The following is a 22,083-nucleotide window of genomic DNA, read 5'->3' as shown; positions in this document are numbered from 1 at the left end:
TCTAATGTCAGAAAGTTTCCAGATTAAATGCATTTCCAATATGAAAACAGCTGAATTTTGGTGAAAGATATAGTTTCAGCCCTTGAAACAGAAAATGTGTGTACTTTTTAACTCTGTACACAATAGATAAATACATGGAATCTGCTTTGTTACATCTATATATGTGTTTATACATTGTCGTGGTTTAACCCCAGCTAGCAGCCATGCCAGGAAACAGCACAACATGTTGCCTCCTAAACCTAGTGTGTGTAATAACATGATTATTAAACATTTAGGTCAGAAATTAAAACCAGTGTATGATTATGAATGTTGTTTTGAGTTTTACACTAAGTGACTTTAGTAGTACGGAGAGCCTTGCTATGGAATTGTAACTATAAAGGAGCTAGTATATAGGCATAAAAATTATTGATACAAACTTCACTAACTAAAGAAGAGAAATAACAAACACATCAAATTTGAGCTCACATTTCATTTTGCTTTTCAGCCAATAACGTCCCCAGAGGATCGTAAACTATACAGGATTCATTTTGCATAATAAAGAACCTTATTTTTGTTTTAGATGAGACCCATACATAGAAACTTTGGAAATAAAAGTAGTTTGTAGACAGTTATCACTGGTTAAACTTACTAGATAATAGGTTCATTTAGTTGTGAAAGTCCACAGGGATTTTTTTAGATTTTAAATTGAGTTATAATTTCTGCTTTATAATATTATTGTAAGGAGACTTCTGAGAAACAGCAATGTCTTTATAGTCTTTCATTGAAGTTTCATCTTCAGCTATTAAATGAACAGCAGTGCTTACTGTTGCATTTATACCAAAATACCTATACCAATATATCTATACAAAATTTATTCTGTATTTGCTAATTTACTTCTCAATCGAGATTGTTCTTGTTCCATTTCTGCATTTGTGTGTGCATACAATCAGACTGGATTTTAACTCTGTGAAATATTTTCCAGTTGAAGATATTAATTTATTGTAAATCAGCATGCACAAAGCTCTAGAAAGCATATGGAAAGAACATTTGTAAACTGATGAACTCAGCCTGGATAACTTACTGATTTTTTCAGTCTTTACATTGAATTAATGACTTCTAATTCCATGGACTAAATTATTTTGTCTTTTTTATGCAATCCTGCTATCAAATCCGATGCAAAGTCTGTATGAGGGCAGAAAGCTTTGCATGAGCAGGTGTGGCAGAGAGAGCACTGACCTGGCTGAGCGGGGAGGTTGGGCCAGAGGAGCCACTGTGGTCCCTTCCAACCCGACCCGTTCTGGGCTCTGGATATGTTTATATAAACTGCTTGCTTTGTCAGCATTGTACAGGTTTATGCTAGACTTCAATACAGGTTTAAAAGATGTAAAAATAAGTTATCCAGAGGCATTATTGTAGTTAATATGTAACATTAAAAATGCATTTTAATGAAATCACAGTCCTTTACTGTAAAAGGTATTAGAACCTCCTGTTTCTCTTCTCTCATGATCTGCTCTGTTTCCCAGAGATTTCTACAGATTTCTTAAATTTACAAGCCATAAATTACCAAACCATCAACATATCAACAGAAATAATCATCTGTTAGAAATTCCTTCCAGAAGGAAACATGGGATTCAATAACTGAACTTCACAGAGGAAAATAAAAACTGTAGACAGATAGATATGGTAAACAGAAAGACAAACAGATAATTTAAGTTGACAGGTCATATTGAACTCATTAGACATTTGAATTTCATTACAAATTAGAAAAAAGAAAAGTTTAGGCTTAACCAAAGAAAAGGTCCATTTGCTGCAGTAATGAGAGGCATAGCTCCAAAGAAAGTGACATTAAATTCTTATATTAAATAATTTGATGCAATATGTAAGATATTATTTTTTCAGTGGGATGAGAATGTAATAAGAGAATGTGACATGGATTACATTATGATCCCAGGGGTGTCTCTATTTCCCATCTGCTAGCCATTCTTCTAATCCCACTTTTTCAAATGAAATTTCACTTAGTGATAAAGAAAATCTGATGAGTGTTAAATAGACTGACAGATAGGAGAAATAGGAGAAACTTCTTTTTTTCAATTTTGTGTGCATATTAAACTATATCCATTCTTTTGAAAGTAAGAAGGGAAATGTGGGAAGTGACATATAAGAACATTATGACTTTAAAATGTGTATTTGAGGTCTCATACCACGTTCCATTCCTACAATAACATCACTTCTTTTATATTTCCAGTTGAAGTTTTAAAAGTTCCTTTTCTCTGCTTAAACTTTGAAAAAACCCTCTTGTATTTGGCACCAAATAGCAGTAGATGCTGTTCAAATTTTTACCCAAGAAAGACTGAATCTGTTTAATACATCTGCTGATCTACCGTATTCTAAATACTGTACAGTACATGGCATTCCAGGCTGTGTAATGTGAGATGGCAGAAGTGATTAATTGTTCAGCAAGTTTTAGAGACTTCTTGCTTTCACTCAGGTTCTGTTGCAGAAAATTACTCGTGACATTTTGGGATGATTTTTGTGGAAAGAAATGCACTGGCTCTGCTCATGGATGAAATGCTCAAAAATATGAAGATCCTTTCCTAACTCCTGCATTGCTTACAAAGGATTTAATTATTTTTTGACTCATTGAGCACTTAAAAAACATGTAAGATGATTTGAAAACGAGTAATAATGGAGAAAACAATGTATTTAATAGAAACTACTTTCACTTGAATTCAGAAGTAAAAACAGGATGGCTTCTATGTGCGATATCTGCCCCACAAAATGTTACAAAAATGAAATCCAGGATTTGGAGGGATTGGGACAGTCAGTTAAGGTCTGTTTGCAAGTGAGATGCTAATGCTGAGGTGTAGATTGCCCCTGCATTTAACTGTAAGCTTTCTAGTATGGGCTCCCTGTGCGTGCTATTCAGTAGTTTTTTTCTGCTGTTTATAGTAAACTGCTCACTTTTGTGTTCTGGTGATAGACATGTGTTGTGCCTAAATGTTGTGGTATTTTTCATAAAAGCAGAAATACTCTAAATAATATTGCCATTCATACTGAATGAAAGGATGAATATTCATTTTAAGCTGTAGTGGAAGTCCCTACTAATCCAGACCCTAGAAGAAACAAATCACTGTACTTTCATTTTATTATGGCTGTTTTGGAGGTGTGCATGAGAAAAAGAATATTAACTTTTAAATTAGTTTATAGAGAAACATTGCAAAATTCCTTAGGTATCTTGCATAAAAATGCAAGATAAATTCATCTAGCTGTAGCTGAGCAAAGTTTAAATAAAGCAGGCCAGAGTGAGTCATGTAGGATAGCATGCCATTGCAAACAGACTTGGATGAAAGCTCTAATGTGGAGTTTAAACAAAGAAGTGTGCTATTTATCCTGGATTAAAGGAGCTGAAATGCACTCTTGTATTGGTCACAAAGTGACTTAATATTTGCATCAGACGAAATTTCAAATGCCTGACATTAACATTTTCCTGTTTGTGTTAATCTGATGTAGGATCCAGTAGGGTTCCAGTGATCTGTACTGTGCTCCACATACTGAATGGAGCTTTTTGAGAGCTTCCTGGTATTACCTGATCCCTTTTTCTTTATTCATTAATTAAGGGAGAATCCAAAGGCATGGAACCTGGTGGAAAGAACAGATATTTTCTGTCAGAATTAAGCACAGCAGCTGCACAAATACACTCTGGTTCCTAAATAGCTACAGTTGAAGCTATCAGGTCCAATTTACAGAAATTAAAGGTACCTGAGATATGTTTTCACCTACTTCAATTACATCACCTCTGACAGTATGGCCTTATGCTTGTACACTCTTAATAATGACATATTTTAGTTTCTGCAACACTTCCTAGTAACTACAAGGCTTTTTTGATTTTTAATCCTTCAGGAATAAAGAGAATAATAAAAATCCACTTTTGGACAAACAGTTGCAGGAGAAAAAAATGTTCAACTTGCTTGACAGTCAGTTTGCTATGTCCTTTAATATATTCTGCTTGTCTCCTTTTAACTAGGAGATTTATAGAGCCTGATGGGAGAATCAAATTGAGAAATTAGCTTACAGTTTAATTATTTTTCTACTGTACTCGTTGGCTTCGTAAGAGGTCATTAGAGGAACATCATGTTTGGGCTCAAGTCTTCTGTGAAAATGAAAGGGAAACACTTCAGATTGTGGCTGAAGAGCACTTACTACTCTAACAGAGTTAATCTGAGAGGACAGTTTATGCTGAAATAAGAGAAAGACACAAAAACACACACGAAGTTTTGAGCTGAATTACCAGAATCCTGAGTAATCTTTGGTAAATCATGAAAAGCACAACCATCTAGAAATGTACTGTAAACTGGTACGTTTCAGAATGCATATCACTAATAGATAAACAAGCAGACCACATATACAGTCTCTATTGACATTTTTTGACTTTTTTTTTAGTAAGAAAATATGACTGACATCCATCATTTCTTTGAGCAAAACCTGTTGGACTTAACAAGCTGCAGCCTGCTGTTGGTATATAAAGAGTTTAGATGGTCAGTAAACAAAGGAATGAGCAGAATGCTAAGCAGAAATACCATGAAAAGATCAAAGCATATGTATTTGATATAAATATCATAATTTTATAGAGGCATCTAGAGCAATATGCACCCCATTTCCTTTAGTTACTTGACAAGTGAACACCAAGTATTCAACTGAATACTGAACAGAATTTTGTATTTATTACTGTTGATTTATTAAAACAGACTAGTTGGAGTGAGTCTTTTCAGGTTCTTTTTACTTATTCCAGCAAAATGGATGTTTCTTGCAAAATAAACAGGCAAAAGATTTGCCTTTTATATTGTGTCCTGTGAAGGAAGAACCATGCAAAGATCCTTTTTAAAGAATCCCATTCAGAGCAGATCTGTTTTCATTTACAGTGCTATTTACATGGTTTAAATGTATGTTCTCAATTATCTCAAGCCAAAAATCTAGATGTTTTAACTTTTGCTCATTTCATTGTGTTCCTTATGAAACGGTTTGTCTCCGTAGTAGCTTTGCATCTTCTGTCTCCATTTTTGTTTACTTTATAAGAAGCTGGAGGGTTTTTAGTAAATGGATCATTATGTCAATACTAGGGTGGGAAAAATTAGTTACTATAGAGAATTCCAATTATGTAGAATCACAGATCAAATCAACTGTGTACATCTGTGCCAGTTCTTCATATTTGAAATATTTTCATATTTTTTCATATTTCTCAAATTCATTTTGATAATGCTAAATATATATGGGAGAGGATGGATTAGCCTATCTTTGTTGATAGAATATGGCTCCTGATAAGCTTTTGATTCTTTTTAAAAGTTTTATTTTGCAGCCTCACAATCATACAGTATGGATTCCCACTGGTATATTAAACCAGTTTCATATCTAATATGTGTACCAATGACAACTACTACTTAACAAAAATCTTAGTCCTCCTAAATACCTATCATTAATAAAAATGTCTAAACTCTTAAATCATGTTTTTCAGTATGGCAAGGGAATTTATACATTTTGTTTATAAAGAGTAAAAAAAAAGAAATAATAATAATTTACTAGTTCTGACGTTTTTCAGAAAGAAAAGCTTAATGCAGAAGTTAGATATTTCTCTTGACCAAATGAACTTAATTCTGTGTCTTTCTACTAACCAACTCTTTTGCAGGAAACAAAAGACGTCCACTATGTTGGCTTTACTTTCTCAATGCATGAAAAAAAATGTGTTTAAAAAAATTAAAAAGTGAATACAATGGTTACTAAAACAAACAGAGGAAGTTATAAATCTTCAAATCATATACAGGACAGATTGGAACATTATAAGTTCCAATATAAACTCTTCAAGTTTTCTTAAATAATATACCTAATAACTCTCTATGGGCAAGTAGGAAATCTGTTTTCAATTTCTTTTACTTCTAAGCAAAAATATGACTTACGTTAAAGGAGGATTTTTTTGATGGGAGTTTTCAACCAAAAATTAATGCAAGTATCTTATCAGAAAATATTCTTTGAAATCCGGGAGGTTTTGTTGCAGTCACTGTTCAGGACACTGCCCCATCTCTATAAGAATAGCAAAGAAGAGAAGAATAGATTGTGTCCACCTCCAAATCAGAGTATAAAAGGAAACCACAGTGCAGATGCCTTTTAACACTCCAAAAACAATTAGTCTTGATACCCAAATGCAAGAGTTTTTGGCAGCCAAATGTTTTCTTTTCCCTGGAGCAGATTGCTGTGAGTCCCTACTCAGTGAGTGTCATAACAGGATTGTACCAAATGCATCTGCTTGTAGCAGGAACTTTTTGTAGCAAATACCCTCTGGAGGTATCTGAGGGCATGAATTACCTTGTAATCTTTTGATACTCTGATTGATAATTTCTTCTGCTATACAATATTTTGAGTTGCACAGCCATACTTTTAAAATGTGGACTCTAATGACAGAAAAGAACCCGTATTAAGTGAAATCAGCCAGGGAAGTATTAAATTTTCTCCATAGGAATGCAGTGTATCAGGAGAGCATTCAGTAAGAGACCCAGCTAAAGCTAAAAGCACTGGATCTCTACAAAGAACCTCCCCTACAATCAGGAATTATTTCTGCTATCAAAAGCTGTAAGCTATCCAGATGGAAAGTTCAATTTCTTAATTAGTAATAGTTGGAGACATTTGAAGAAAATAATACCCGTAGTTTAAAACCAGTCATCTTGGAAAACATGCACAGACAGTATAAGGAATACAAATTATTATTTTTAGCTGCTATTTATAATTTCCCTGGGAGTTGGTGAGTTTTTGATGCTATATGGGTTTATCGCCAGGAGAAGTCTGGCATACCACCAGACAGAAAGAACTTGCCTATATGTTAGTGTAATGTAGTGTACCAAACAGTCTGTTCAGAGTTCACATCCAGTAAACTACTAAGGTTTTAAATATCTCTTCAGAATCTGAAGCTTCCTGAGGTTTTCCATTGCTGCTTTATGTGTAACAATGCACTAAGCCATACCTGTACACCTCTGGCAGCTTGGACAAGTGACCATCAGGGAAGCAGGGGCAGAGTCCTGGTGGGGGCAGTGCAGGTGTGGTTCTCCCCTGTACCCAGCATACTGCAAACCCTGCCAAGCTGCACAGCTTCCAGAGGAACCTCCAGAGCATCCCTTGGCCAAAGGAGAAAGCCTGACCTGATATATTTTATGTCTTGTTTTCTGATACTGTGCTTACCATCTCGTAAAATGGAAAAGTTTTAACTTCTGTTTTTGTGGTTTTTGCATTTGCAGTCCAAGGACATTTATTGCAGCTAAAATTTATGTTAAAAAAAAAAAAGCAAAGCAGAAACTATGAATAGCAAGTTTAGCAATAAACATTCATGTATCGAGTCCTATGTTAAATACAAACTAGTGTGGCCAGAGTCTCTTGTAAACTTCTATTTCTTGCCTGTTAAATCAAGTGAAACAATTGAAATTTTAGATTGTTGCTATTTCTAAAATTGCATTTGAGTCCTGGTGATGTCTAAGTACTCATGTAAAAGGAGTTATCATATTTCAAAATAAATGTTTAACACACTCTGCTCTGCCAAAAAAGTGATAATAGTAAACAATGACTTTTTGTTGTAAAGTACTCTCCTTCTAGGATTTAGGGTAGGATAAAGATTTCTTGCCACTTATGCCTGTAATTGGAAAGCTTTGCACTACCTTCCTTGGCAGAAAAGTTTGCTTCAACTATAGAAAAATATTGAATCATTTTAGGGAGATTTACTGTCGTAACCCAAAAATTTAAAGGGTAAATCGCATTAGAGGAGTTAAAAATATTGAGTAAAATGTGTAAAATGAGGAAATATGACTTTGAAAGGGACTGGTTAATACAGTGCATAAACATATATATAACTGATCCTACTTATTGTTAAATGTGTTATACAACCTGGGCAAATGGCTTTACAGGTGATAGTGTGTACATGGATGTATTTGCAGTTGCAAAAAAACCTTTTGTAATTTGTATTTTTCTTCTCTGACATCGTGGAATAGGATCTAGAGAAACATCAAGAAGAGACTAATGCTCTTTTTTCTCAATAAGTTATCATTTCCATCTGTGCTTGCTTGCTTGTTTTAGCTTCTTTGCAAGATTAACTCTGATTTTTCTGTAACAGGCACATAGTTGTCTGTGGTCACATAACACTTGAAAGTGTGTCGAACTTCCTGAAGGACTTCCTGCACAAGGATAGGGATGATGTCAATGTAGAAATCGTCTTTCTGCATAAGTGAGTAATCTTTCAACATTGGTCTTATCATCTCTTACTAAAACTTATTAGGTTAAGCTGGGAAGACAGACAATATTTAAAGTACCAAATAACCATAAGATTAATATTTGCATTTATGTTTATTAAAAATATGTCTTGAGAAAAGGGTTTTTTTTTCATGCATTTTCCATAACCCTGTACTAAGCATATTTGTTTCAAGCAGACAGACTTCAGACCCAGTTCTGTTGTCTGTGAGCTACATAGCTAAATGCATAGTTGAAGTGGGGATCAGGTTATGAAATAAAAAATATTGAAATGGAAATAAATACATCCAAGATTGTTTTAGTGGTAAATATTCCTAGGGAAACTGCCAAAATACTGATAGTTATATCAGTAAAACTAATGAAAAACACTGTATGTTGTACAAAGTTATGGTATCTGAAAACACCTTTTCACTCTATAGGGATCTCTATAGGAAAGTGCTTATTTTAAAGTCCAGAGTATTTATAGAATGAAAAATGTAGGTGCAGATTCAGTTTTAATATAACAGATACTCTACACATGTATTGACAATAGAAACTAAATTCTTGTCGTGGTGATAATCAGTACTGCTTTTTATTCCATTAATATACACATACAGTATCTTGCCTCTTTCTTATGTGGAATTTGGAAAGGTGTCTTGGAAAATACTATACACACATAGTATCTTGCCTCTTTCTTATGTGGAATTTGGAAAGGTGTCTTAATGAGGTTGATGTTTCTTTCATGCTCTACATGATGTGTAAGTTAATAATAATTTAATAACTATTACACTGCCAAATAGCCATGCCTGGGAGGAACTGCTTGAAAAAGCCACATGATAGGAGAGTATCTTTTCTGTTCTGTAATGGCGTCTGTTTAGAAGAGTTTCAACTTATAAATGTTCTTTTTTTTGCATTCAACAATGCATTCTGCACTTGTAGTCAAAGAAAATGATTAAAAAGTTAAGGATATAATTTGTGAGTGAAAGCTGAAAACTAAGCATCAGCAGTATGTCCACAATTTTTCATCTAGTCCTTTCAATTTGAACTAGAGATGACATGCTCAAGTAACTACCTTATTTTATTTTATTTCCTCTCCATGTAACAAGTGACTGTCAGAGGAAATCGAGGATCAACTTTTCCACAGTGAAAATGTGTGGTGATAGGAATCAGGAAAATGCACATTCACATGAAATGAGTTTAGCACCTTGCTGCTTGTTTGTGCCTGTAGCTATTAAATTCCTTCTGTTTTAATGAGTGGCACTAGGAAAATATTTACAAGGTTGGTGCCATGTTATGTAATTGACTGTAATCAATTTAATTTTTCTTTTGTTTCTGGCAAAATAAAATGAGACGGAAAGTCATGGCATCATTATGTTTGTTTTAATTGTAGCTCATAGAGGCCTCAGGGTCCCCGTCTGGTTTCTTTTTCTGATTTTTAGAGATCTTGCATTGAGTTGTTCTATTCAACACAGCCAGCTGTTGTGGGAATGGTAGGGACATGCAGAGGATGATTGTGGTACTATATAATTTCTGGGTAGAATGCTGGGGGAGAGGATGTTTTCAAATGCTTGCACCCATATTTCTGGATTCACATCCCTTGGAAATGTACACGCAGTGAACGTGGAGAGTAGCACAGGGCGGGCCAGGAGCACTGCAGATACAAGTAAGGCAGTGAAAGCAATTTAGTGTTCATCTTTTAAGTAAGGCACGCTGTTTCCATGCCACAGAAAAAGCATCAGCAGAAGTCTGAATATCTAAAATAAATAAATAGGTGGGTTTGTAAATGCGGGAATGGAGCAGTTATGGAAATTGACCTCTCATTTGCACTTGTGTTTTCTTCTTCTTTCCACTGCAGTATCTCCCCTAACCTTGAGCTGGAAGCTCTTTTTAAACGACACTTCACTCAGGTGGAATTTTATCAGGGTTCAGTCCTTAATCCCCATGACCTGGCGAGAGTGAAGGTAACAGCTCTGTTGTTCTGTTCTGCTAACTGACCTTTTTCTAAGTACTCCTTGCATTATTTGGGAAAAAAAAAACAGAGACTAAAGCCCTTCTTCATGTAACCCCAAAAGAATGTTTTTCCATTTCTATTATCTTAAGTATCTATACTGGTAAACCTTTTTTCCCCATTTCTTTAGATCTTCAAAGCTACAGCAACAGTGACTTAAGATACATTGTCTGCCATTCCATTGAACACTTTATGAATTTTTCATTGATGTTTCATTCAAAAGTGTATTTTACATTAATATTTGATATAGCAAGATATTGTCTTAGAGTAATTGCTTAAAGTGCTGTTGTCTTAACTTCTCAGAGCAATTTAAAAATATTTTTTCACCCTCCAAACCCTTTTTCTGTTGTCTAGAATCCAGAAAGAAAAATACAAGTTAAGATTTTTGGTAGATAAAGTTAGATAGTTTTACTTATTTAGATATTTATTTTCTAGAATTTCTAAATGGTAAATTATTTCATTCTCTTATAGCATGAAGCTCAAAAAAAAAAGAAAATTAAAGAAAAATCAGGTTGTCAGATACATCATTAACTTTTTCATTTCTTTTTCTTTTTTTCCCAATGGAATGTAGCTGGCTACTTAAGTCAAGAATATTTTATTAGTACTATGTAATTTACACTTTCTGGAATACTAATCATGTCTTTTGTCCATTTTGACTGCAGAAATAGCTTAAGATTTTTGTAGGCTAATGCACACTGTTTCAGTTCATCAGAGCATGTCCTAATTATGATCATAAAATCATGTGTTCTTATTTTGTGTTCTGTATCCCACCCTTCATTGTGTTGATATTTGGTTGTATACACTGGTAAATACTTTTGTCATCTGCTTTGAGTTCTGTAAAGCTCAGGTTTGTGTGAATCTAGAGCTGTGAGTAGATCAGTTGTCCTCCTCTTGCTTTCTAAATCCAGTGCTCAGATTCTAAATCAGTTCAGCCACCTCTTCCTGTCTTGAATAAGAAGGTACTTAAATTCCCAAACAAAGCTGCAGGGACTTGTGGGAGCACTGTACTGGTGCCACAGGAACTTCTGATGGATTTAAAAGCCTAAATTCCAGTATCTGGTTACAAAAGATTAACATTACCACCTTTGTGGCTCAGCTGATACAGAGTAAGAGTTGTCAGTGTAACTGCTGACCTGCTCTGGCCATCATAAGCAAGTTTCAAGAAATTATCTGTGTGCACGAGAATGGTCGTAATCACTGTCATGAACTCATATTAGCCTAGAAACATTTTTGATTAGCAATACTGAGAACTGGCACTCACACTCATGCAGCCAGTGCTGGATTCCCTGAGAGTTATGAGAAAGGAAGAGCTGGAAAGAGATGTTGCTTTATATGTTTCCTTTTTCTTTGGTGTCTCAGATAGAGTCAGCAGATGCGTGCCTAATCCTTGCCAATAAATACTGCGCTGACCCAGATGCTGAAGATGCCTCCAATATTATGAGGTAAACTCTGCAGTTTTTAATACCTTTTTGGTCCTTAACTCTGATTAGCTAATTTTATATCTTATCTGTTGCACTCAAAGAACACTGTAGGATTTTTTTTTTTTTTGAGGACAAAATAAAAGATCCTCACCAAAGTCCAGAGGTGAGAATACCTTAAATTCCTACCTCCGCTGTTTCATTTGTCTGCTTTAGTGTGTCAGAAGAGACACTTGGAGCAGAGGCTTTGACACTCTTAGTCACTTTGCAGGAGCTAGGGTTTGAGTACTTCTAGCTGAACACAGAGAGGAAGGGAATGCAGTCAGGTTGTTGCAACAATACACGCATGAGTTCATGCACTGCAGGGGCTGTGTCAGTGATGGGGCAGAAGCACCTTCAGTGCTTCATTCCTGCTGCTCTGTGGTGGAGCTGCTCCTGCAAGTAGTGCACTGCTCAGGGGATAGCAAAGATACAGGGCACTTTCTCCTGTCCCCATCCTGGTTTTTTATGCTGACGACCAATCATTGCTTGTTTTGATTGACAAGGCATTTACAGCATTAGGGATCATCAGATCTCCTCCTGCTTTCCTTCTTGTAGCCTCTGAAGGGAGGAGTCAGTAGATGGCAGCTAGAGTTACAACAAACCTAAGCCATTCCATTTTTTGTTTTGTTCATACAATCCTAGTTTTAATGAGACCAGTCTCCTTTTTAAAATTAAAATCTCAGTCAGTGATTGATTAAAAGTTCTCTAGTATTGTTCTCTAGATTTTACTGGCTTGTCAGATGTTTGCATGCTGTGTATTGGAGGAAGGGGAGAAATAAAAAAATGCTCTTCTGGGAAAACTACCACTGTGGGCAAGAGATGTAGCTATCTGAGAAAGACACAAGGCTAAAATACACCTAGTTTCATTTTAGAAACATGGTTTGAGTTGCAATACAAGAAACTTTGTTTTGACGTTGATGGCATAAATACATTAAAAATATTCCAGTCACAGATTGATGCATTCGTAGTAGATTTAATACATTTAATGTAATAAAATGCAAAAATTTTTAATGTGAGTGTGGAATTCTCTTGTGTTTTGTCACAATTTAATTTTTAAAAGTTGAATGTTTAATTGAACAATTTAGCAAGAAATGGAAAACTAGAAGAAAGATTTGTAAAAAGAATGCAATTTTTTTATGTTTCCTGTTCTAGCTTTGATATGCTTAAAAGCACAAGCCAGACCAGTAGTTTACAAGATACATTCTACAAAACACCAATGAAAACATTTATGGCATTCAGTCTTATGAAACTGATGATTCCATAATAAGTCAGATATTTTTTTCATTGTTTCATCTTCTTTTTCTACCTTTAGGTTTTAAATACAGGACTTTTTTTTTTTTTGGTTGTTCATCTCCTTAATTTTGCTCAATTCTTTTTTTATAATACAAAATCAATCCATGCATTTCTCAAACAATTTTCTTTCGAGCCACTTAAAATCTTTACACGGTTGAGTATATTTTGGATTCATTAAGTAACTTAGAATGTGGAAAATGTGCAGATTATGAAAGTAGCCCCATGTTTTATAGATTCTGCATTCAGTTATCAGTTTTATATTGGTCTTTGGATTAATCCATCAAAATCAATAAATTTGCCTGTGTAACACAAGATCATTATTCAAGCTATTTAGATATGATGGGTATCTACCAGCTATAAAGAAATAAAACGTGATGGGGTAGAAATTAATTTTTTCAGGCATTTATCATTGGGAACTTGCTCAAGTATGTTGATTCAAAGGCACGAAGATAGTCCCTGAGGATGAGAAGGATGTAACAGTTCCAACTACATTATTTTCCTAATGGAATGAGTATCTGAATAGTGCTGCTAAAACAAGTCTCTTTTTCTGCAAACTCCATAAGGGCAAACTGTTCAACTGAATATTTCCTGAGGCTTATTGCTCTCTGGCACTAGCCACTAATTTTTACCTCAGTTTGACTATGTGTAAATATTTCAAAGGTCTGACATCAATCAGTTTGCTTTACAGGCAGATGAATAAGGGGGTGCAGTTTTAATTGTGGGACTTCACAGCATGATAAAATAGAGGTATTTGGATGCATTATCCAAATAACCTATCAATTAAAAGTTATTTTAATAGGTTTTTCCTTTTCTTTTTAGAGTTATTTCCATAAAGAATTATCATCCGAAGATAAGAATTATCACTCAGATGTTGCAGTACCACAATAAGGTAATGTGATGGCCAGTGTTTCTTCTCAGAGTTTTTTGCTGCATTGCATTCTCTCAAACATAATTTTTCTAGTCTCAGTAACAGCAAGCATTTTCTTTTCAAACTAAAACATCTTAATAAACCTTGTCATGTAATCCAGTTACAAAGTGTTTTAGTTTTATTTATATTTGCAAGGGACTTTATAAAAATCTTGACATTTATGAGTTGCCTAGGATCCAATTCTCAAAGCTAGTGTCCATAGTTGTTACTGATTCCAGATGACCTTTCACCACTTCAGTTCTCTAAATTCTGCTCTTATTGTCTTACTGGAGGTTATTGTCTTTTTTTTTTTTATTCCAGCTTGACCGTGTAGACCTAAAATTGCCAAGCAGTAGGTACAAAATAGATAAATCTGTGGTTTTTAATATAAAACATAGCCCAGTTGTGAGATTTGGTACTAAGAATATTGTCGAGTTCAAAATGATAAATCCACTTTGGAAAGAAATTTGAAAAACATTTTTATGGTAAATTTGTGACCCTTAAACACAATGAAGTCAATTTATTCAATCCTGAGATGAGGAAGTCCATAAACTGATGACTAACAGGGTTAGGAAGGATATATCAGGTAACACAGTACTCATGTGTGGCCTGCTTCTTTTATTAGCTCTGAAAGAATCACTCACTGCCCAGTGTTTGAGAAAAAGCATGACTGGGTGAACCTTCATTTGATGAAATACACAATAAATCTGGCACTAGGAAGGTTTGATAACAACTCCTTATACCTGTAACCCGTTGCTAGAACAAGAGCAACTACTGTTGCTTGTTATGTGCTCTTCCTTCATGTTATGGAAGAAGCCTGTCTTTTTATAGAATAAAAGCAAGGAGTTTCTCTGCTTTAAACAGTCACAGAGGGGAAGTTTTGTTTTTTAAATACTGCACTTTGTTTGCTATTCCAATGGTTATGTCTTCAAGAATAGCTTTTATCAAAATGCTGAACTGTGGAATTAACTTAGGAAGGGGAACAAGGAGGAAGGACTCTGTGCTTCCTTGTATCTACACAAACATACAAGTTTCATGTCAGAGAAAATCCAACAGTTATACCAGTAACTGAACAATATTTGTACTTATCTAAGTTTGCAGTTTCAGTACAGCAGGTGTGTCTTGCTCAGTTATTTTCTTCATTCTGTCCTTGTAAATAGCATTCTTAGAAACAAAGGGTTGGTTTTTCACTGTCAAAAAGGGGTTGGTTTTTCACAAGTACTGTTCTTCAAGGTGGAAGAAATGAAATAGAAAAGACAGAAGATGTTGTATACATTTTAAAATTCCAGTATCCTTTAAAGGTTGCAGCCTCACATAAGCTGTAATCTAAGTTGTATTAGCTTCCTGTGTATTATGTGTGTTCCTCATCAGTCAGATGGTAGCTCAAAGTGCTGTGAAAGGAACATGCAGAAGGGAAGGAAAGCTTTACAACAATTCTGCTTGTTCAGGTGTGAGCATGGACCTGACAGAGTGCCACAGCCAGCATGTCTTGAGAAGTGTAGCATTTTATCTGTAGTGGGTAAGAGTGGAAAATTGCTCAGCATAGAATTAAGCTCTGAAACACTTAAAGTGCTTCTGTCTACTCAGAAAAAATCCAAGGTATTAATAGAGAAAATCATTCAGAATTGTCTTCTGTTTCTGATTCTTAACCTGTGAGATGTTTTGTTTGTTTGTTTTCCAGGCCCATCTACTGAATATCCCAAGCTGGAACTGGAAAGAAGGGGATGATGCAATCTGTCTTGCTGAGCTGAAGCTGGGTTTCATAGCTCAGAGCTGCCTGGCACCGGGCCTTTCCACAATGTTAGCCAACCTCTTCTCTATGAGGTCATTCATAAAGGTAATGCCTTCCTCATTAGAACGTATTAGTCTGCAATTCAGCTTGTCAGAGACTGGAGTAGAGAACATGACTCAAATGTGAAACAGATAGAAAGACAATAACAGATTTTGTAACACCAAAACAACCAGCACACAGTTCTATGCAAATTTTTTGCTGAAAACTGGGCAATAAACTAGGTTCTATCAACTTGTGGGGTTTGTTTTTTAATTTTTATTCAGCAAGTGTCTGGCCTTTAAAGTATTTTCCAAATCATCATCCATTTCCAGGGAGATATTTTTGGCATTTTATGTTTTTTGCTTGATTTTAGACAAACCACATGTTTGTCTATTAGAAAAGCTGCTGCTGCTAAAACAAAAATATGATTTATCTAAGTGCCACGTATCAACAAATTTCCAGGAAAAAGGGACTGGTCATTTTTGTCTTTGACATCAAAAGACTACTGGACCTCTGACTGTGAGTAAATAAGGAGCATATGTTAGAACTGAGGCCCAAACTTCCCACCACATCATTCATGTGTTTGTTCCTCCTCAGTCTGAGCGCTCTTTTGGACTTAGATTGCAAAATTACAACCCAGTTAGACTTCTGTGGCAGCTGTACTTGTTCACTGGACAAGGGCCTCAATTGCAGCAATCATTGCATCCTTCCTGGTGCATTTCAGGGACACTGATTCCAAGCATAACGGGTGGGCAGTTTCCAGTCTGATGAGTGTTCTTAGTGGGATGGGAAACACTGAAGTGAAAGGTAGGCCATGGTCCACTTCAACTCCATTGTGCAAATAAGCTAAAGATAAAAATACTCTCATGTCCTCAGATTAGAAAGCCAGGACTGTTCTCTTAGAGGTGCATATGTTGGTGCCGGACAGGGAATCTTTATTTGCTTCTTATAAAATCCTGACATTATTATGAAGGTATCCTTAGAAGACAACAGGCTCCCATGAAAAAATATTTTATACTATTGCATTTAATTAAAAAGACCAGTTTTAAATATGGAAACAGGTCTGGGCTCTGCATTTTACTGCCTGCAGTTAGAATATCTTCATCTTTATTCACGTTCTAAAAGAACCCAACTGAAAGAAAGAAACAAAAAAGTTGTTTTACTTCAGCAAACCTGGAATCTGTGGCTCTTCAACATATTTCCAATTGGATATTAATCCTTTCTATCTGTATCCCAGAAGAAAACTGTATCTCTCATGAGCATCATTCTCCTTGCCAGTCTGATCTCTCTCACTCCTGCCTGCTGTGGTAACCCAAGACTCTCAGGAGTGTCAAACATTTGTGACAGTCACACTGATGTATGCAAATTACTGAGGCAGCCTCTTGTATGAACTCGAGCTCTGCAGCAGAGTTCATGTGAAAAGTTTGCTCACCTTCTGTCTTTCCAAAATCAGAAGGGGTCAGTTTTCTCCTAAGGAGATCCAAATATACGGGTATCCTCAAAGTCTCAGTCTTAATTCAAGCTATTTTAATACTGATTTTAAAAACCAGCGAGAAAATTGAGAGATTCACAAAATGATGAAGTGTACAAATGTCTGACTGTGGGGGAACTGTACTAGAAATACACACAATAATGGCCTGGATTTTTATCTAAAAACATTTAAAGACGTCAAATCTTGGATATATGCAGATACCATGTTTCCAGAAGTTATATCTAAACACTTCTGCCATTATCTTGGCCAGATATGTTTTCTTATTTTATAATACGTTTATAGTAGTTCCAGTACAGTTACAGATTAGATCTCATTAGATGAACAGTTTTAAGCTGAAGGCTCAGCTTTGCAAGGTGTTACTCAAATTCCATTTGAGTATTTCTTTGAAGACAGAATAAGCATAAAAATAGCAATAAATTTGATTTGGGGGAAGCTGTCGTTGTCAGTTTTTCTTGTGTGTCTGATTATATACAGTTATAAACAGAGTAGTGTGCAGAGATAACTTGTATGACTTCAGATGTCAACTTCACATGGTACTGGGAGGAAAAACACCATAAGAGAGTGCATTAAGATTGCAATACTCTGTTAATCCTAGTTAAAAATATTTTTGCCACATAATTAAGAGTGAATTTTCTAGGCAAGTGAAATGCACGTCTTTGCTTCCAAAGATCTCTGGCTAATTCAAAATCTGAAGCCAAATAAATGTACAAGAATTGGGACACATTTCTTTATGTGACTCTAATCTTATTGGCGATAACAAAAGGTTTATTTAGCTAAAAGGATGATCTTTCTCATGTCTGTCTCACTCTAAAAACTTGAAAAAGAAAACTTATTAAATAGTGGCTGTGAATCATCAGTGCATTGTAGGAGGGCAGCTACATTGATTAGAAATGCTGAAGAGGACTCTAGTGAAGAGAAATATGTCCATTCCCTAAAATAACTTTCATCCCATTTCATTAAGAACTTTCAATTTAAGTACTGTCAGACCTTCATAAATTCCTTAGGTAAACATTATTAGTGGAGTCTCTCACCAGTCACGAGATTGCCAGGAAAATGTATGGAAACTTCTGTATTTTTTAATGAAAGCTTGAAATGTGGGTTTGTTCCGCCTCCATAGCGTGATTAGAAAGTGATTTAATGTGCCATAAATGTTTGGTCAGTCAAACACAAATGAACATGATTGATGGTGACATTGCACACATTTAACTCATTATGTGTTACTTTACAGCAAAATTATTTGTGTAAACAGTCTGCTCAGTGTTAGAAGTAAAACAAACTAAGAAACCTCAAAATATTATATTTGTTCCTAATATTTTCCTTTTGGTTTTAGCAATGTAAGATCATATGGAATCCTTTATATTCTTTTTGGCACCAAACTGAACAAAAAGAAAATCAGCTCAAAAAGATTAATATTCTGTAAACATTTAAAGACAGATAGATTGCACCAAACTATATGCTAAAGGGAAAAAAACCCACAAAACATTACACCTGTAAACTTCATTTTAATAATCCAGTCTTCTTATAACATAGACTGTTACTGTTGTATTAAAAAAGGAATTTGGACTCTTTATTAACTTGCATAGTCTGAGAAAAAGATGGAAATACTGTACTGCAAATTCTGTATTGTTTGAATTAGCAAGTGCATACCAGAAGTCTGTCTATATGAAAAACATTGCAAAAACCAGATACATGGAGTAATAGGCAGAAGTGATTAAATTTTGTACAGGCCAATCCTACAGGCCCATCTACAACCTACAAGCCAAGTTAGTATTGTTGTGTAAATTAATAAAATGTGGAATGTGGTGCTCGAGTGTAACACAAGTCCACAGCCAAATTAGTTTTGTCTTTGCTCTATAGGTAAGGCAGCCCATCCACCTCATTCCAAATATCAGAATTATCTAGAGCTGTCTCTATTATCCTCTAAGCTATTTTGAGAGCAGGAGTGTTTTGTGGGCTCTTTCAGCAGCTTTTGCTCACACCTACACATATGCAATGCCCACTTTAGGTTAGTTTTTTCGTCCAGGCTGAAAGACATAATAAAACCACACAGATCACAGATTTATATCAGCTGGATGCTTACCTACACTGATGGAACACATCAACTTGTTTGCTCTTTGTTTTTGACCACCTAGGCAGCCTTGGAATATTTCTAAGTGTAGAACTGGAAAATGAACAGTGAATTCCTTGACATGTGGGAGGGCTTTAAAAGGGGAGTGAGGAGGAAATGCAATGTTTAAATTTATTGTGAGGTTCTTCAGGAAGCTGCATAATAAACTGATTACATGATCCTGCTCACAGGACCTAGATCAAATATTAAATGTGGCCTGTTACCAAACACATTTATCTTCAGAGATCATGTAAAGATCTTCCTGACTGTAGTGATTTAAAATCATTGATTCTAGGAATTAAAACCTATTGTGGTTTAAAACTGTTTGCTGTGTATACATAGTATCAGTCCTTTGATAAGAGTGTATTTGTCTTGGGCTAAAGGCTATCGTGGGACTGAATTTTCAGTCAATCATTTAAACAGATCAACACCTGTCTATCCTTTGCCTCATGATTGGATAGAAATCTTGCCCTGTTTTTTATATTTGAAACTATTAGAAGTAGAGCCTGTACACCTTTCAGTTCAAATCCAACAAGGCCAGAATCTAAAAAAGAGTAACATGTCATTCTATTTCAAGGATACTCTCTCTGCCTTGACCCACTACAAAATTCTACATTAGTACTGATGGGGAAAAGTGCATAAATCTCATTTGAAATTAGAACTAATCTCAATTAGCATATTTGATGTTTTATAAAATACAGTCTTTTTATACAAATTTTAAAAATCATCTGTGCATACGGAAAGCTGTAGAAATAGTTGACTGAGATTGTAAAGTGTTCATAGTACAAAGGATATTTGTTAGCCTTGATTTCAACAGACAATGGAATTGAGTAAATAAGTAGTTGATAATTTATAATAATTAAGGAAATGCAATTATAAGACTGTAAATCTATGAAGCTTCACTCTATGATATGACCATAAGAACTGCTTTCAGCCAGTTACTTTTCTCTCAGGAGATGTAAAGTCTGCTCCTTTCACTGTGCTATAAAGGAGCTGGATATCCACCATCCTTTGCCTTGCAAATAGCAATGAATAATCCTAGGTCACAATGCAACTCAGCATTTGTTCTCTGTCTTGATAGTGATGCTTAGATCTTGGCAGAAGAGATTATATAGCATGATCAGGTTCAGATACACTCAGTCTTTCATGTACCCATCATTACACTGAAAAGCAAATGCTATGAGCAAGAGTTCTTTTGGAGCTACAGAGCTCCTGATAATTACAGTGCCGGGTGTAGGGCTGGATGTATTAAAGGTTTTCATTTTCTTCTGACAATACTAATGGCTGTGCTTGCAAGAGCTACATCACTTTTTCATATCTCTGTCACCATGTCTCACTAGGAATTGATTGTATTATGTAAATATATTTGCTGGTAACAATATTGTATCTATATATAAGATAGAGGAGAGAAGAAGAGTATCGTGACTTAAAAAGAGATTCAGATGAAAATTACATTTCTTCTTTTGGATTGCACTGTGTAATTTTCCAGCTATTCTTCATATTGAAGAAGTGGCTAATTGAAGCAGTGGCTAATTTTTTTTATGACTTTCAGGAGACAGAATTGCAGCGTGACTTAGGGAGAGATAATAATATTTGCAGTACTAGAGAGGAATCAGAAAGATAGAGGTTGAAGTTGTTTTAGTAGTATGGCCAATTCTGGATAGGTTCCATCAGTTACCTAAACTTTAAAATATCATCACAAAGGCTTAAAGTAGTGAAGAGCATAATGACTCCTAAAATATTTTTCCTCATGAAAGATACCAGGCAGGTGACCATCTGTCTCTTTGAAATCACTGGGAAAATGTCATGGTTCAGGTGGAGATAAAACAGAAAGGTCATCTTAGTCAACTCTTGCAATCATCTTATAATAATATTTTATAGCATCCCTAATATCAGCAATTCTTTGAATTCTATAATCAACATTTTGTGGTATCCTAACAGATCATATCTTAAACTTTCCAATTACTTAACAAAGTTTAATGTAACACTAACTGGTATCTATGGAGGTTGATAATTGCTTTGGGAATGTTTGGGTTTTTCCAGTCCTTTCTTGGTCCTTGACTCAGGGTGAGTATTTAACTATAGACTGATCTGGAGTTCCTTCCTCTAAATCAAAATTGTCTGCCTAAAGAAAAGAAAGCAAGGAAAGAAAGTCAAAAGGGAGATATGTAATGTATTTGTATATTTTTTTCCAACCCCAGGTGGTGTCAATGTAAGAAACAGCCACAAAATAGACCAAAAGTTAGAAACATGCCCTTGCTATCATTAGTCTTAGTTTTTTACCAAGCCTGGACTTTATCTCTCTTCTGTATATAGAGTTGCTGATCAGCAACATTTGCAAGCTTCCTATAAATAAAAGGGTCATAAAAAATGTGATATGGTTTCTCTGTGTGTGGTGGGGAATTACACAATGCAAATCCCTTTTACCATCCCACATGGCCTCTGAATGATGAAACAATTTCTGTGGAAGAAATTTCTCCTGATTGTTTGCAGCCCACTTGTCAGGCTGTATAAGATTTGGAACATCTCCATATTGCAATTTATTCTTTCAGTGGTTTACATCTCCAGAACTAAAGTAACTGATTACTTGGCTGCCTGTCAACAGGAGGAGGGAATAAAACAACAACAAAAAACCAACCAAAAAACCAAAACAATCAAACAAAAAAGGCAAAACCCAAACAAATAAAAAAAATCCTAAACTCTACAAAAACACCGCAAACAAAACAAAAAAAAAAAGAGGAAAAAATCATTGTAACTTGCATTTCACCAGGTTTCTTAACAAGTTTCCGTCCTCCTGTTCTTTAGAGCAT

The 22,083-nt window shown here is 35.2% G+C and overlaps 1 protein-coding gene across 27 annotated transcripts in view; it reads left to right on the top strand.

The window, feature by feature from the left end:
- The window catches only part of KCNMA1 (potassium calcium-activated channel subfamily M alpha 1), a 414,944-nt gene that overhangs the window by 266,811 nt on the left and 126,050 nt on the right, over positions 1-22,083 (top strand). For all 27 annotated transcript variants that reach the window (XM_077183251.1, XM_077183250.1, XM_077183249.1 and 24 more), the window contains 5 exons: positions 8,123-8,233; positions 10,091-10,196; positions 11,603-11,685; positions 13,816-13,885; positions 15,585-15,740. In XM_077183251.1, the coding sequence (XP_077039366.1) occupies positions 8,123-8,233; positions 10,091-10,196; positions 11,603-11,685; positions 13,816-13,885; positions 15,585-15,740 (526 nt within the window). The remainder of the gene's footprint in view (positions 1-8,122; positions 8,234-10,090; positions 10,197-11,602; positions 11,686-13,815; positions 13,886-15,584; positions 15,741-22,083) is intronic.

Source organism: Agelaius phoeniceus, chromosome 9 (genome assembly GCF_051311805.1).
Source record: "Agelaius phoeniceus isolate bAgePho1 chromosome 9, bAgePho1.hap1, whole genome shotgun sequence".
Lineage (NCBI taxonomy): Eukaryota > Metazoa > Chordata > Aves > Passeriformes > Icteridae > Agelaius > Agelaius phoeniceus.
The sequence above is the reverse complement of the archived record's forward strand: the minus strand, read 5'-3'. Positions and strand labels throughout refer to the sequence as shown.